The 18,333-nt window shown below is 38.0% G+C and overlaps 1 protein-coding gene across 2 annotated transcripts in view; it reads left to right on the top strand.

Annotated features, from left to right (window-relative positions):
* Positions 1–18,333, top strand: part of kif19 (kinesin family member 19) — a 58,525-nt gene that overhangs the window by 24,683 nt on the left and 15,509 nt on the right. For both annotated transcript variants that reach the window (XM_037544331.1, XM_037544332.1), the window contains exons 3-5: positions 13,852–13,962; positions 14,718–14,805; positions 16,227–16,363. In XM_037544331.1, the coding sequence (XP_037400228.1) occupies positions 13,852–13,962; positions 14,718–14,805; positions 16,227–16,363 (336 nt within the window). The remainder of the gene's footprint in view (positions 1–13,851; positions 13,963–14,717; positions 14,806–16,226; positions 16,364–18,333) is intronic.

Here is an 18,333-nt window from a genome sequence, read left to right as displayed (position 1 = left end):
AAGGTGTGGCCATCTCATCAGATAGCTTTCACTTTCTCAAAGGTCAGTTATCTGCTCTGAAAGGGCTGTTCAAAGGTCATAGCCTTTTCAAGGTCCCTGAGATGGTGGGGCCTTTTTTTTCCAGTTTCCATTTAGTTTGGCTCTTCTGTTTTGCTGCAGCCTGGTACGTCAACCGTGTCCATGTCACAGATGCAATCTGACTGTGGAGCTCTGTGGAACACCTGCAATCTTTCTAATCCAGCACACTTGAAACTTTACATGGGAATTCTTACAAAGAATGGTCAAGATATGTGATGCCCCTGCGTATATAAGAGACGTTGTGCTTCTTATCGCTTGTATTTGTCAATGCCCTTGCATGAACAAATACGAGTGTATTTGTAAACAGTAAGATAATCTTCTAGCATAGCACATTCATGTGTAATTCAATTATATTTATAACATAATGAAATATCTCAGAAAATAGTAGCACTGGTGTGTCTAAAAGGGCTTGTTAGACATGAACATTTTGTCTGATGCCGATTCTGGTTTGTAAAAGCTAAAATTCTGATATCTGATATTGGTTATATTGATGATATGATCAAATTGGATAAAGAAGTCAGTGTATTAACAGTGCTTTAATGACTGAAATGATTCTCATCTAAGTGGACATGAAGGGAAAAAATAAGAAGAATGGAGGAAATGGGCCCTGTAAATAAAATAAATTTAGTAGCTAGAGGTGCACTGATGTGACTGATTTGGAGTCTGATTTCTTTACAACCAAATTGGACAATGGTTTTTGTTTATCAGTTTCCATGAGCCATGTTTCTAGATACTTGAGTGAAAAAGGTTGCCTGTTTATATGAAAGTAAATAAAGTGCTACATTGAGAATAACAAACAACTAGCTATTAAATATAATCTCTATTATAATAATATATTTTGTATAGCTGTAGTTCAGCATTCAAATACAGTGCAAGTGCACTTACTCATGGTATTTCTGACATAAAATTGCAATACAGATCAAGCAAATTAAAAAATTTGATTCCATCCATACATACCTACTAGTAACATATTGAGTGGAGCTTCACAGAAGTTTGAATATTAGCTGTAATAGCTCCTTTTTTTCATCAGTTGTCTTCATAGAAACATTTTTTTGTGTTATATCATGTGTTCCTAATTGCTAAGGCTTAGATTTAGATGATTTTTAAATGATTTTGTTATTTTAACCTTTATTGTGATTTGTGTATACCAGTTCAGGCTGTATTCTCAGAGTGAAAGTGGTTAGCTAAAGGAAACATGTAATTTTACATGGCATTTTAGTCAATAAGAATTTCAGTTTTTATTCATAAAATGTCACATCAGGGTTTTAAACAATCTCAGCATGAGAGCTAAGCCAGGACCACGTTTCCCATCAGGCTACTCTGATCTCAGTCTCTAGGAGCCCTCATACTATAAATTTTCCTATGAAAAAATTTCACTCAGTTTGCTGAAAGTATTCGAGACCCAGTGAACTCTTTCCTAGAGGAATGAAACTGATCAGGGAGGTGTTTCATTAGTAGGTGATGCTGCTTTTGTGACCGCAGTCATTACCAGTCATTAACTTGTGAGAGGGTGTGTGCATGAGTTGAAAGCATACGTAGAACTGGACTCAGAATTTGGTTGAAATCAGGCAGACATACACTATAGTCCTGAAAGTAAGCATTATTCTGTTTCTGCTATATGGAACCTTTTCATCTTTCTTTCTCTTTGAAAGATTATATTTGAGTAGGGAAAAAACAGAGAGATGGAAAGAATGAGCACATCTTTTTGTACCCTTTGCTCTTCTTGTCTTTGTGTTGCTGTGAGTGTGTCTTTTCCTCTCACCCTTCACAGAAGCATGGGGCGTCTTCCAGTGAATTAGTGCCTGCAGTGTGCATACATATGAGAGACTGAATTACAGCCCCAGCGTGTGTGTGTGTGTGTGTGTGTGTGTGTGTGTGTGTGTGTGTGTAGCAGTGAGTTACAGCCCCTCTGTCTTGCCTCTCTTCTTTAGGCGTGGACCCTCATCCCCCACAACCCTAAACTCCCTGTAGTCTCAGCTCTGACAGGCTGATAGCAGTAGGTGTGTGTGTGAGCCTGCCTGTCTCTCTGTGGCCATGACAACCGCTTCGTTAGCGGCAACACATTAAAAGGCAGGGACACAGTATCTCTCTCACACGCACACTCATATACATACGCAGCCTTACATGAAAATGGACAAGAGTGCACACAATCATATATGTATCTTTTGCAAATTGTACCTTGTAAATTGCGCTCATAATGTCTCTGAAATTAACATTAATTTTTTAAAGTTGCAGTTGCCACAACAAAATAGTGAAGTTGTCAACAAGCTTGGAACAAAAAGAAAAATTAAATCGCAGTGATAATCTAACCAGAACATTTGAGGAGGTTTATTCTACTCCATTTAAGTTGCCACGTTTTGCGGTTGCACCATGCCATATTTTGCATTATGCCAATCACACACATTCATCTGATCTGGAAAACTGAAATGAATATTCTTTCAGTGCATTTCATGCAAATGTTTTGGAATGTCTATCGTATTCCCCTTTGAAGGAAGTAATCAGTATACAAACATCCTCACGTATGTGCACATAAATATGGATAAAAATTTGCTGAAACACACTCACAGACACATCTTTACTTACTACAGGGCAAAACTCTCACGCACATGCATGGGCACATACACATGAACATTTTTGTGTACATATTTTAAGTCACTCAGTACTCAGTGCAAAAGTCAGAGATGACCCTTCATTTGTTTTCCAGTCAATACAGCCATTCATTTAAAATTTTTTCAGAAATTAAATATAAGATAATCTGCTTGGATAAGGAAGGGGAAAAGTAAAGGAAAATAAGTGAAAAAGTGCTATCAGACAGTCCATACTTAAAGCGTTCATCTTTTAGAGATAGGGGAAAATCAAGCTCTACTCCTGCTTCTGATCTGAAAAAATCCACAGGTATTTCTGTCCATCCTTCTGCTGTCAGGAGACAAATCGACACTGTGGGTCTGCAAGGATGTGTATCTGTGAAGATGCCGTTCTTGAGAAAAAGAAATAGACAACAATGGAGAAAATTTGCCAAACAAAGAAACTACTTGTGTTCTTTGAGCAATGGACTGACCAGACCAGAGCCCAGACCTCAATAGCACTGCACTGATTTGGGATTACCCGTTAAAGCAGAAAATGTAACCACTTCTTTGAAAAACTGAAAGCAGGTCTCTTGAAAAGAATGGAAGCTGTTATAAAGACAGTTTCTCTCTAATTGCTGAAAAATATACTTAATTGTTGAGGATTCTGTGTAAATGTCTGTTAAATATATATTTTCGGCTTTTTTGTCTGATGTTGAAAAATTTGTAACTGGTATTACATGGCTGCTTTGACCTGAAATGAAATAAATGAAGGTCTCTGACTTTTGCACATTCTTTAGCTGCAAAAAGTGCAAAATTGCACATACTGGACTGGTACACATACACAAATGCACACATACATACACACACAGTTATCAACATGTCAGCTGGTGTAACACCCACTCACAGACCCCAGCAGACACATAGCAACACAATCCTGGCATGTCTTTAACTACAAAAAGCACAAAACAGCATGAGATTGAGACACACACACAGTCACTCATCAGCATGTCAGCTGCAATAACACCCACTCTCATACTCTGTGCCTCACACTTTATAATACTGTGAGTGCAGATGGACACACTTCTCCAAACGACATTCTGAATCACAGAGGAGATTCTAAGAGTTTCTTTTTGTGTGTTTGTCTGTTCCTTGAGTTGTATCAAGGTGGAGAGACATTAAAACTCTTTAAGTGAAGGCAGCTCATTTTAGCTCTCATGTCCCTGGCCTGTGTGTCATACTGATTTCAGTACATTTGTTGCTGTGGGTTTTTAGCTCCCAATTCGAGCATCAAGTAACACATGTTACATCACAGGCTCAGTGCTAAAGAGACAAGAGCAGCCCTGTAACCACTCTCTTCCCTTTGTAGCAAAAATGGGATACTTGCAGTAACACCTGAAAATAACATGTTTGCAGAAACAGTTGATTGTTCCAGATAATCAAGATCATGATGCCTCAATCTAAGGTGGTTGATTGATTTTGGTGTGTTAAAATCAGTAGTTTCAAGTATACATGTGGTGAAAATAAAGTTTTTTGGCCATTTTCAAACAGTTGGCGTATTGTGTTCACTGTCCATTTTCTTCTGCTGAGAGAACATTTCCTCCACTTACATTGTGTAGTATTTTAATAATTATGTGTCTGAAATCATGAGATCATAAGTTTTAATGATGTAATGAATAATTTTAAAGGGAGTATGTTCATATTAAGAGTTAAGCTCTTACAACAGCTGTAATGAAGGTTATGTGAGTGCATTATAATCAGACCAGCTCAATCCCTGAAATATGTCTCTGGAGTGAGCTATTCCCTGGATGCTGTATACCCTGGGGCAGGTTAACGTAATGCCTGTTTTTGTCTGTGGCTCCACGCTCACCTGTTTACAGACACTTGCTCTATTGTTCTGTTTCTTTGTCACGCTGGCAGTGTGTGTCATTAAAGAGGAATTAAACTGATATTTCAAAATTCTGCATACAGTTAAATGGTTACAATATAAACATTGATTCACAAGATTCATTGATGTGAAATGCTCTGTTCTAGAGAAACTTACTGCCTCACAGCTGTTAACAGTGGTGGTGTTTAATGCCTCTAAAAGCTCCCTCACAAAACAAAAAAAAGATACATACAGATTCATTGCTTTTGGTTTTTGTTTTTAAATAGTAAATAAAATGGCTGTATTTGTATTGTATCACAACCCCTTGTTCCTATTACCCCCACTGTAAAGGAACACTCTGAATGACTTTGCTTACATCACAGCAATTGAATTATTATCTTTCTCCCTGAAATCTACTTTTGATGGTTATATGGTTTTGTTTTATTTACTTTATATAGCCATCCCTTATTTTCTTGACCCTTTCCCTCTTGTTATTTCTTAGAACTAAACAGGCTGTTTTGTTACTGTCCATTTAAGACTGATGCATATGAAGGAGTTCTGTTCTGACTGGCTGCTCTGTATTGCATCTCATACAAAATCTGGGCTAAAACACTGTGTAGTGAGACATTACAGATACAATTAATTAAAAGCAGGCTGTTTTTACAATTTGACTGTATAGAGTAGGTCATTAATAGCACATTCTGAAAGCTTGGCAGGGTTTACCTGCTATATCTAACTCTTTCGTTAGATAAGTTTTCTGTGATATGGAACTGGTTTTATACATATGCCATTTTAAACATTAATATAGAAATTGATGGCGTCCTGAGCAGAGAATTAAATCCCACCACCTCTGCATGTTGTAATTTGAGCTTCTCTGTTTTTTGTTTTCATAGTCAGTCTGGCCGCACGTGCACGTTAGTCTCGCTTTTTGAAAATGTTGGCAGTGCTCATGTTTTGCCTTGCAAAACATAATAAAATGTTTTTAATAATATAAAACCAGTTTGGTTTGGTTATAACCTTTACATCTGCTTTGTAGTAATTATTATTGAACACCACTTTTCAATAGGAGTACTCTTATAAAGGATTAATTAGGCCATAAACACCTAAGTGATAAATATGAACATCTGATGGAACTGGCATGTTTGAGGAAGAGGAAAGAGGAAAGAGGTAGAAACCTTAAGAGAAACAAAAATTAAAAAATGGAACACATCCTCCTCTCATCGACGCCTGGATATTACAACAATAACACAGTAAGAACAATATGAATAGAGGATAACATTAGACAAATAATATATAGTAGTGAATGTAGAAGAAAAAAAAGGCATTCAGACTGCTTCTACAAACATTTGTGAAAGAATGGGTCGCTCTCAGGAGCTCAGTGAGTTCCAGCATGGTACCATGATAGGATGCCACCTGTGCAACCAGTGGTGAAATTTCCTCACTACTAAATATTCCACAGTCAACTGTCAGTTGTATTATAACAAAGTGGAAGCATTTGGGAATGACAGCAACTCAGCCATGAAGTGGTAGGCCATGTAAAATGACAGAGTGGGGTCAGCGGATGCTGAGGCGCATAGTGCGCAGAGGTCAACAACTTTCTGCAGAATCAATCACTACAGACCTCCAAACTTCATGTGGCCTTCACATTAGCTCAAGAACAACATAGAGAGCTTCATGGAATGGATTTCCATGGCCGAGCAGCTGCATCCAAGCTTTACATCACCAAGCGCAATGCAAAGACTCGAATGCAGTGGTGTAAAGCGCCGCCAATGGACTCTAGAGCAGTGGAGATGTGTTCTCTGGAGTGACAAATCTCACTTCTCCATCTGGCAATCCAATGGACGAGCCTGGGTTTGATGGTTACCAGGAGAACGGTACTTGTCTGACTGTATTGTGCCAAGTGTAAAGTTTGGTGGAGGGGGGATTATGGTGGGGGGTTGTTTTTCAATAGTTTTCAATTTCCAGTGAAAGGAACTCTTAATGTTTCAGACTTTGGACAATTTCATGCTCCCAACTTTGTGGGAACAGTTTGGGAACGGCCCCTTCCTCTTCCAACATGACTGCACACTGGTGCGCAAAGCAAGGTCCATAAAGACATGGATGAGCGAGTTTGGTGTGGAAAAACTTGACTGGGCTGCAAAGAGTCCTAACCTCAACCTGACAGAACACCTTTGGGATGAGAGTGGAGACTGTAAGCCAGGCCTTATCATCCAACATCAGTATCTGACCTGTGCTTCTGGAAGAATGGTCAAAAATTCCCATGAACACTCTCCTAAGCCTTGTGGAAAGCATTTCCAGAAGAGTTGAAGCTGTTATAGCTGCGTAGGGTGGGCTGACATCATATTAAACCCAATGGATTAAGAATGGGATGGCACTCATATGCATGTGAAGGCAGACGAGTGAATACTTTTGGCAATATAGTGTACCTATTATTGCATATAATTAATATAACAAAATATTCAAAACTTTTGAATGGTAGTGTGTGTGTGTGTGTGTGTGTGTGTGTGTGTGTGTGTGTGTGTGTGTGTGTGTGTGTGTGTGTGTGTGTGTGTGTGTGTGTGAGAGTTTGCATATACAGACATTGGAGCTGCAGCACTAACTGACCACGCTGTGCTGGAAATGCCAACCTGATAGCGCAGCTTGTCTTGGCAGCCTCTTTGGCAGGAGTCACACCACCCCCGCACCTTCTTTATGATGAATGTGATGTTTTAATCAGCTGGACAGCATCCAGAAATGCCCTCCGCTAATCCTGCCTTGGCTGTTAATTGGTAACTCTATCAGCCCTGAGGACTTGGACTGACGCCCCCACCAATCGTGCCTTCATTTGCACTCATTTAAATAACACCATATCGCTAATTGATTTCATGTCCACACATTGACAGGCTGTTGTGTGGACCCTGGCTACTTGCTGATGCTCCTTAATAATTTATGAGCATGCTCTGCTTTTAACTTTAGCACCCTGATCTGAATTCATGCATGGCCTGGTAGATTTTTGGGAGGGTGCATTTTGAAACCTTATCTATAAGTGAAGATCCAGGTCAGGCATATGACATGCGAGGTGAGGTACAGATCGTTTTCTGTAAACAGTAAGAGGAAAAATAGTATGTGGGCTTGTGGGTTGTTGTTTTGGCTACAGTAGCAGTCCCCTCACACTTCAGCACCCATCTCACTTTGCATCTTTATGAAGGCATGAATAAGTCACAAGGCTGTTGTTCTGTCTGACCTGCTGAATGTCCTCTCACTTCTGTAAAGGCAGAAACTAGAGATGGCTTCCCCCAGTGACCCCTCAACCTGTATAAGGGCTTCCCCCACATTTGTTAGCTGACTAGTGATCCTCTTGAGCTATGAAAGACTAAGTGTAATGCGAATAGCTAAATGGAATTATGAAGTTGCTCTGGGCAAGTTTCCTGCCTAGATTATTGCAATGTGTCTTGATTTGGCTGGCAGGGTTTGGTAAAAGGAATTTCTTCCCCTTACAGCTGGACAGTTGGAACATCCCACTTACACAGATGGCAGACAAACATCATCAATACATTGAAAACAGTTGTTTTATGGTTATTAGTGTGTGCATTTGTGCATGTGTGTCCCAAGAGCTGAGAGCTTGGGTATGGTCACTCATCCCTCTGGCTACCCTAACGCGCTTCACAGTTCAATAAATGTACACTGTGTTTCTGTGCCTGTGTGGGTGTTTTGGTGTCTTTATACAGAGAGTTATAGATTCAGCCAATACAAATAGAGCCTTATGAATTTTATGTTTCTGGCTTTGTTTTGGACACTGTTTACCACATTAAAAATAGATTGGTCATTACCATCCAAACGATAGAAAAAAAATTGATTCTACATTATCATTTGAATCACACATTAACAACATATGTAGGCCAGCCTTCTACCATCTTAAAAATATTTCAAGGATTCGCCCTTCTCTCTTTCACTGCTGCTGAGACCATAGTCCATGCATTTATAACTTCCAGGCTTGACTACTGCAATGCTCTGCTGTCTGGCCTCCCTGCTCGGGCTTTGAGCAGGCTGCAATATGTGCAGAACTCTGCTGCTAGGGTGCTGACCCATACACGATCGTGGGAGCATGTTACTCCAGTCCTTAGTCGTCTCCACTGCCTTCCAGTGAAGTACCGTATACAGTACAAATTACTTGTGTTGGTGTTTAAATCCTTGCATGACCTTGCCCCATCTTACCTAAGAAGTCTACTTCAATCTTATACTCCAGTGCGTACTCTTTGGTCTTCTAGCCTCCACTTGCTTGAGGTCATACATTTTAAGCTAAGCACCATTGGAAATAGAGCATTTTGTGCCGAAGGTCCAAAGCTCTGGAATGGTCTTCCTGATGAACTGCGAGCTTGTTCATCTGTTGATGTTTTTAAATTCCGACTCAAAACTCATCTTTTTAAACTAGCATGTGGTTAATATTATGTGTTTGTATTTATGGTTATGAATGTGTCTATGTATGTATGTATATGATCTTACTTTTTATCTACCCTTTTTCTTCTTTTATTATCTATTGTACAGTGTCCTTGGGTCTCTTGTAAGGTGCTTTTAAATAAAAATGTATTATTATTATTATAAAAAGATCACCTATATAGGAATTGCCATTTTAGTATAAATAGATGTTCAAAATCAAATTCAAATTTGTAACAGGGTTAAATGAAGGTTAAGTGCTAACTTAATTTTTAATAACTAGGAGGTTTTGTGTATTACTTAATTTATACCTAAATTATATTTTTGTTATGGCTGCCTTTCATCCAGTGAAAAGCTGTAACTCTTTGTGATCTTCCTCATTCAGGGTGCTAAAAAAGATCGAGTAGAGCTGTTATCCAAATTTTACTCAGCTTTCCTGCAAGTTCATCCCATGGACTGACTGCTACTTCACAGGTGGTGGTCTTTTTCACTTAAAGTGCTAGAAAAGACTGGATACTGTCTGTTTTGCCTTTTTATTCTTTTCTTTCTACTCTTAAGCATTTTAACCTGTTTTTTCCTTCTGATATAGTAAAGCACATTATATTGCATTAGTGTATAAAATATGCTGTATAAATAAACATGCCTTGTCTTGGACACGACGCTACAGGCTATCTTCACATCGGACACCACCAGAGATACTGACACTCTCAGCATCTTCTGCTGTGTAGCAATATTAAAACAAACACAGACCACAATCTGTAGTAGGTAGCTTGAAAATGTACACCAAAAAGTAATCAATCTAAAGTTTAAAAGATAAACAGACAAATTTGATTCAGCTATTTTCACCTTATCTGTTGTTACTAGCCTAGATATCAGTTTTACCTCAAACCTTTTAGATCAAGTTGATAAAGAGTTAGTTTGTTGATTCTGAACATTATAAAGGCTTTCTTCAGTAGAATGTAAACTGGACTTGAGCTTGATGTGTTAGTGGCACTTTTCTTCCACACTTCCTATGTGCTGTAGTTGAGCTCTGGACTGTCTGCTACCCAAGGGCAGAGACCCTCTGGCAACACAGCATGGAGCTTCTTGTTGGTGTGCGGTAGCCTTTAAAAATCAAAATTAAATTTGATTTTTTATACTTTCATGATTATATTAAAATTTGAAAATTCTGATCCATCCCTCTTATGTCCAGCCAGTCCTTAACCTTTAGAAGGCTAGATTTATTATTGTCATCTTGCTATATCTTTGATTGTTACATAATTATATATGTATTATATATTCCTACATGTGTACATACATAATTACATTATTACATAGTTAAAATTACTTTTACATTCAATTTACTTTTTGTCTGGACAAAGGAGGGATTTTTGGTAACAATTATCTGATTAGCTTATGTAATCAACACAATTAAATTTTCTTGTAATTTGTCTTCTTGTAAATTGATCAAAGGAATACTTTAAACATGTGATTAGGCTGCACAACCTATACAGTAACAGCCATTATGGGTGTTTTTAGTCAAGCTGAGAGGAAGAGGATCAGTAACTCAGTGTTAATCGGATGTGCGGCGAGTTTGCCCTATATCACTGTGTGTGTTGGAATTGTAGTGTGGAGCAAGAAGGACTTAAGAAAACGAGTAGTGCCCAAGCAGCCAGTGTGCAGCTGTCTCTGTCTGAGGGTGTGCTAGGTAACTTAAGAAACACATGCACCATATGGCAAAGAGCAGGACAACAGTTGTGGTCTTAAATGAACCCCACAGAGCGTTAGGTAGTCTACATATAAACACATACACATTGTTAATACAGCAAAAATTAAAGAAACTCTCAGGTAATTCTGAGAATAATAATACTCACAAAATACACATGCACATGCACACGTTTTGTATTCAACAAATACGGTGCAAATTTTGTCCATTTGGTGGGGGTATTCAAACACTTACATTCCGATGTTTAAACAAATAATAATAATATAGTAAATAAATGTTGCAAACAATTTAATTTCTAAAGACAGGGCAGATTTGTTTAACTTTATAGCTGTGGGTCACAAGCAGTAGCATCAGTAGTCAATCAAATGATGTTCATGACTCCTCAACTCAGCAAAAAGCCAAGGTAAATATAATAGCAGACAATACTGGTGCACCAGTTCTGAAATCTTTTGAGCCTAAATCTCCCAAAATGTAATTTGGGGTTTCTAGACTCCCCAGAAAAAAAAGTATTACGTATGACGGAAGAACAGGATGCAATAGCTGTCTAAGTTTGGCTTTAAGTTGAGTTTTGTTAGGAATATTTAAAATCTGACAGCTATTTCACAACACTATTCTGTTTACTTTACTTTAGAAAGTGAGTAAAGGCATTAATAGGCCTTAATACATTCTGTTCGGAGGTTACTGAGTAGCCTGCATTAAGTGTCAGACCTGCTTTGAACCTTGAATTGTGGACATTTGGCAGCTTACATAATAACATTGAGACAGGTTTGGCTGGTAGGCTAGCTGAGTGCTGCTGCACACTGACAGACTTTTTTCTTACAGTTCGGTGAGCACATGGCACAGTTTCATGCACTCATCTCTCTTTTTTTGCTTTAGAGTGATAACATAATATATTCAGGGAGATTTTATGAAAAAGTCACTCTCAATAGGTATGTAGGTAAACAATAAAATAGACATTATATTTTATGCCAGTCATCCCAACAACCGCAAATATTCACCTTGCATAATTTCAAAAAGAAATATGTCTTTCCCTGTCTCCTCTGATTTTGCACTAGTGGATATATACAGCTTTACTGGTTTTGAATGTGTTTGCAAAACTGTTTGCGTACACACACACACACACACACACACACACACACACACACACACACACACACACACACACACATACACACACCAGCATGCTGACCTAAAACTGTCAAGTACAGATGTGGTCCTTATCCTTCAGAACCTCATACTGATTTTGTTTATTAACAGAATATGTGCTCATGCTCAACATTTTTATAGTAACAGTCTTTCAGACTAATGGAATCTACCTCAGAGACCAACTGTTAGATACTAATAGACTGAACTCACACTGAGACTAATGCATCTGTCCTAAGAAGCTGAACAATGTGTCCATGCCCTAATGGAATTGAACACCTGAATTAGAGTTCACTTCCTAGCAGAAGATGCTTAAAGGTCCTTATCACCAGATGCTCTTTTGTTTTTCCAAAGCACTGAGACTCTTCCTGTCCTGTATTTGTCTTTATCTATTACGAGATCTATGTACAGCGAGACACAACATAACAGAATATGAGACACTGCTTTGTACTATTTACCCCTGTTGGTAGTCATTATCATCCAAGACATAAAAAGGCCAGTTCTTAGAGTTTGAGGGTTATTGCTGTTGTTTTGCTGTATATCTGATTTAATTACACAGTTGTTCTATAGTTATGTAATACTACTTTTGCATTCATTTTACATTTTTGTTTGCAGTCTATTTACAAACACAAACCTGGCTTTGATTGAAAGTTTAGAATCTGCACTTTTGTCAAAAAAAAGCTATGAGTAAAATAATTAACATAAAATTATTGTTATTATTTTTATTAAGCGTTGTCAAGTTGTCTCCTGATGACTATATGGATAGAGTTTATTTGGAATATCTTGTTCACTGTTTAGGTATTCAGGGTTATTAATGACTTCATGTTCAGTGTTTCAAATCTAAAATTACTATATGGTTTTGTCATTGCTGATGATAGCTGTGCTCCTCAAGGATTAGCAGTGCAGAACCTTTAAAATACAGTGTCAGTGTTTTTTGTCTCTTTGCATTTGTTCCTGTTTCTCTCAAATAGAGCAGCATCAAGTGGACCAGGTCACTTCGTCATGTTAGAATCCTCTGTGTCTTCGCTCTTCGTCTTCTACCGTCCCTTGTTTGCAGATTGTGACTGTGTGTTTGCTTTGTTTGCCACTGTAATTGTGCTCTTTTAAAAGTCAGATCTGTGCTTGTGTATTTCAAACAAGAGGCTTCAAAGAGAGTAGTGTGTGTTTCTGAGGAGTCATCAAACGAGGAATGGGTGCGTTAGGAAGCCGCAGGCAGCTAAGGGCTCAGTGCTGGTTCTCTTCGCACTCCAGCATGAGTAGAGCTCTTGACACTGAGGTTTCAGCTTTGTGTCTAAATCTGAGGCTGTTGACAGGCTCTATCACCTCCAACTGCCCAATTTTCAGAAATTAAGCTGGAAAAAAGAGACTGAATTTAGTAGGACACAGCAGGCCTGCTGAAAAACATCGCCAGTGAAACTAGAATCGATTTTGGCTCTGGTATACAATGGTGTGCTCATAAACCACAGGTGCTATAGTCTGAGAGCAGAATGTAACCAGAGGAGATGCAGCCATTATCTCACTCCCAGCATTTAGCCTTACAAATCCCTATGACTTGCTGTTCCATGTGCTTTTAAGGTTGTTTTATTCAAAAATTATGCAGCTCTTGGCTGCTCTGTATGGCTGTAAAGACGGAATATTTAGCCAGCTAATGAGCAATGATGATTATGATCATTAGCGTGGTGCATAAAAGGCAAATTAGGTCAGTTTAAATGGATATACTTATAATTTCAGAACAGGCTGTTCTAATAAATGTCCTGTTGGGCAAAGGGGCTTTTGTATCTGCAAAAGGCTGAAAGCATAAATGCACAGAGGTGGTATTTTTATCTCCACTCTGTAATCAATCACGGATTTTACTTAAGACCTGAAAGAGAACAACTGGTATAGGACAGAAAGAGAAGCTGTAATGAATGGCTTTCTTTCTACAGCTTGGGTTGAGGTGGTGATCTCCCCTACCTATAGTTTCCTTGACGATTAGTAAATTAAATCAAAACAATCTCTCTCTATCACTCTCTCTCTCTCTCTCTTTCTCTCTCTCTCTCTCTCTCTCTCTCTCACTCTCTCTCTATTTCTCTCTCTGTCAGATGGTGGTGCTGATGGACCCTCTTGAGGATCCGGATGACATTCTGAGAGCCCATCGTTCCAGAGAGAAGACATACATACTTGATGTGGCCTTTGACTACACAGCCACACAAGTAGGCCCCATCTCCTGGTCAAATTATATATTTAGTGTAAATATGCGCACATCCTCTATGATGCAGAATTACAGTTTATTTGTTGAATTTATCATAAAATGCAGCTTTTAAAAAAAGGTTTTTAAACATTATATATATTTGTTTTTATTTTGCAATATGATTATTTGTTGAATTTAACATGTCAGCAAATAAATATACACAAATAAATAAATGTGCATCAAAATGACCAAAACTAAATATGCCATATTTAAATGTGATCTCTGTAGAGGATTTGTTCATTTATTTTCACTTCAACCCCCACCCCCCCAAAAAAACAGAATGTTAAAAAAAATGGTGTACTCACTTGTGTCGCCATTTATTTAGATATTAATGGCTGTGTGTTGAGTTATTTTCAGAAGACAGTACATCTATGAAGCTATACAACCTGAACACTGACTACATTGTTATATCTAAGTTTCATTTCTATAGTGTTGTCCCATGAAAAGATATAATAAAATATTTGCAGAAATGTGAGGAGTGTACTCACTTTTGTGAGATACTGTATGTAATGGATTTTCTAAATATTACTTTTTTGTAGTGGCATTTTTAGTGTGTAGTAGTGAATGTGCTGATGATCTGCATCAACTAAAATAAAGTCATGTGTTTACCAAGTCATGAGTGTTACCAGCCTGGTTAAATTCATATGCATGGCATAAGAGCTGCATAAAGACACACACAGCCTTTTCTTACATAAACATGATGTGTGTTTTGAACAGGACGAGGTGTACAGAGCCACAACTAAAGGCCTAATTGAGGGCCTCATATCAGGATACAACGCAACAGTTTTTGCCTACGGACCCACAGGTGAACCACCCATTCCTTATTCCTCATTCTGTATGCAGATAATGTGATCTGTCTGTCAGTTAGTCAGTCAGTCAGGCAGTCAGTCAGTCAGGCAGTCATTCAGTCAGTCAGTCAGTCAGTCAGTCAGTCAGTCAGTCAGTCAGTCAGTCAGTCTGTCAATCTATCAATCTGTCTTGTCTGTCTGTCTTACTCTGTCTGCATGTATGTCACTATCTGTAGTCTCTTACTTTCACAATGTCTTTGTTTTATTTCCTGTAATTTATTAACTTTGTTTCTTCCTCATGCTGTATCTCCTTCTGCCATAAGGTAATCGTTACTTGAAGCATTGAAGGATGGTAATGGCCTATCTAAAACAAAGAATGTGTGTCAGATATTGTACCAGGAAGGAATTCAGCTTCTGACAGCACATTATGTGGTTGAGTTGAAGACATTAATTGGCTTGTTTGGTTTATGTTCTCTGTTGTTAAATCTACCCTTGTTTTGTGTTGTTTTGAAACATTATTGACAACAACTGTATGGACATGTGACTAAAACACTATGTAAAAACTATGTAATAACATCTAGGTGAATTTGCTTTAAACATAATTTCTACCCCTAAAAAGCAAGGTTATTCAAAGAATAGATGTGTGCAAATTCTGTTGTTTTCAACTTAATAACTCAAGAAAACATTTACTTTGAAAAATGGAACTGAAATGTTGATTTAGACAGACTTTCTCTGAACAAGTGGATTCTTTTCCGTTGATGTCTTGTAATATTAATGTAATAATACATTTAATAATAAGTGCATTTTTTTATTTGGACAGTTTTGCCTCATTGGATGAAACTGAGTTATGAGCTAAAATGGATTGAAGTGATGCAAATTTACATTACTCCAAAGGAACCATTTTAATCTTGTCCTTTGGGTTGGACAGTGATCTGAGACAACACACATGCTCATACACAAATGGACGCCCACAACACAACAGAACACACACTAAAACATTGAATCCACTGTTTAGGCTTGATGTGATTGGGCAAAGCCGTGTGTGGATTTCCATGAAGGCAGTCTACAAGTCCCGTTTACTCTGTATTTTAATCTGTTCTCATCTCTAAGACCCTCATGACATCCTTTCCTGTCTGAAAGCCATCTATTAAAAGCTCAGGATGCTTGAGAGCAGCTCATGCAGTAACAGGACAAACACTGCCAGCCTCTTACTGTTCTTAGAATGCAATGAACCTTTGGACCTAATATGTTGGCTACACAAATAGATACTTTCTCAGTTTCAAGCCATACAGTGTTACAGTTTGATGTGTGTGAAGCAGTTTCAGTGCGCTCATGTAACATAATTCTGTGATAACATAATCCAGTACGACAAGGTATCAGATTATCCGATTAATGTGTGTGTGTGTGCGTGTGTGTGTGTGTGTGTGTGTTTGTTTAGGTTGTGGGAAGACTTACACTATGCTGGGGACAGACAAGGAGCCTGGCATCTATGTACGCACTCTTAACGACCTGTTCAAAGCTATTGAAGAGACCAGTGATGACATGCAGTACAGTGTGTCCATGTCTTACTTGGAGGTGAGAAGTACATCCTTTCACTTTCAATTGACTTTAATGTCCACCATGCATGTGAATGTTAATCCTATCTTTTTTTTATATTAAGCATGGCTGCCAGATATAGTACACAGGTTTTAACACATTTCCTTTAACAACACATTTCTGTGCAAACCAAAAATTGTTCGGTGATAAAACATTAAATAACTAAAAAATGTAATATGCCATGTTACATTGAAACAGCAATGTGATACACATGTTATAGCAGATGTCAAACACTGCCAAGAGTTGCCATGACAGATTTAGTGTAATGACATTGAATGTCAAGACATGTCATGACAATTAACAGCAATGATAACATGACACAGTCAATTGTTATTAGACATATGTATTATGATAACTTATGACATTGGCCATGACATGTTTACAGCATGGTTATGTCAGTGTTAGGAAACAGGGTTCAAATAAAGTTATTATGATAAATTACTTGATGAAGCACATTCTGAGCATATCACAAGTATCATCAGTGCTTCTGGAGCACTGTAGAACTGCATGTTTCATAAATGTAAGCAACAACAACATCCAAACTACAAACTGTACAAACTGCATAGCAAACAACTGATTGGATATTATGCCATTATGTTATTTCATTCATTTAATTTTTTTTTCTTCCTGTTTCTTTTTAAGTTCTTGTTTCTTTGGCAAAAAATGTTCAAAATAAATCATTGTACTCATTGTCTGCCAACCTCAGAATTGTGCATTATATTGTTATATTCTATGCCTCTGTAGTTTTATCCCCATTGAATAAATAAAAAATTGAGTGTCTCACACTGATCCATTCTAACTTTCTTAAACTTAAAACTGCCTCGGGAGCCTCACATTGGCCACAGTGAAATGTATCAGCTCGTAGAATCTGAGCTTTTTGTTTTGGGTGGTATTTTCTATTACTGTATTAAAGATGCATGGGTGGTATATATTTCCTGGATGTATTAATGTACAGTGAACTCAAAAACTCATTCAGAGTGCAGTTTGAATTGGTGTACACTTGTAATTGACTGGGTTTATCAGAGCAATAATTTACATTTATGGCATTTGGCTGACACTCTTATCCAGAGCGACTTGCAATTTGATCATTTTACACAGGAAGGCCAAGGTGGTGTTAGGACTCTTATTGGTATAGTGTAGGGTGATTGCCCAGGTGGGGATTGAACCCCAGTCTACAGCGTAGAAGGCAGAGGTGTTATCCACTACACTATCCCAACCAATCCTAAATCCAACCCAATAATGAGATGCAGCTGATTTGTGATGTATACTAATTCAGACTTATTCATGCTTTTTTGTAAAAGGTACTTTATGAAACAAGCTAAGTAAAAGTCTACACATTTTTGGCTTTGTTTGATACTTTAATCAAAAAAAATTATTGCAGCAACAGCCGTGAGGAATCACATTATTAACAGATAAGGGTAGATTAAATGGCAGAAATAGCCACACTTTTGCATCTGCCTTAAAGGGTTAAAAAGGATCCAGTAATTCCTCCCTGACCACCATCCATAGCCTGAAACCTGTAAATGCACAAAGCACCAAGTGCTGGGTTTGAGATTTGGTGTTATCTGCTTGGCAGCATAATTAGCTTAATGGCACTTTGATAACGAGATGGTCTGATAAACCTCCAGCACCAGTGTCCTGCTGTGCTAGTCCACTGTTTACTATAAACATAACCAACTTAGGTGGTATAAGGATATTGCTTTTTGCCCCATAGTGTTAGTTCTGAACTTTAAATTACATTGCAATGTGACAAACAGCAAGTGGCTGCAGCTGAAACAAAACAAAGTGAAATGCTCAGAAGATTAAGATTTACTGTAGTTACTGGATTGTAAGAGCATTTATTGTAGTAACACTCTCTTCTCCATTTTCACCTCTTTCACCACACCATCATCTCACATCAAATTCTTCCTTATGTCCTTTAACTGGCATCAGCAATGGTTCTGCTAAGC

This window comes from Pygocentrus nattereri, chromosome 13 (assembly GCF_015220715.1).
Source record: "Pygocentrus nattereri isolate fPygNat1 chromosome 13, fPygNat1.pri, whole genome shotgun sequence".
NCBI lineage: Eukaryota > Metazoa > Chordata > Actinopteri > Characiformes > Serrasalmidae > Pygocentrus > Pygocentrus nattereri.
The sequence above is the reverse complement of the archived record's forward strand: the minus strand, read 5'-3'. Positions and strand labels throughout refer to the sequence as shown.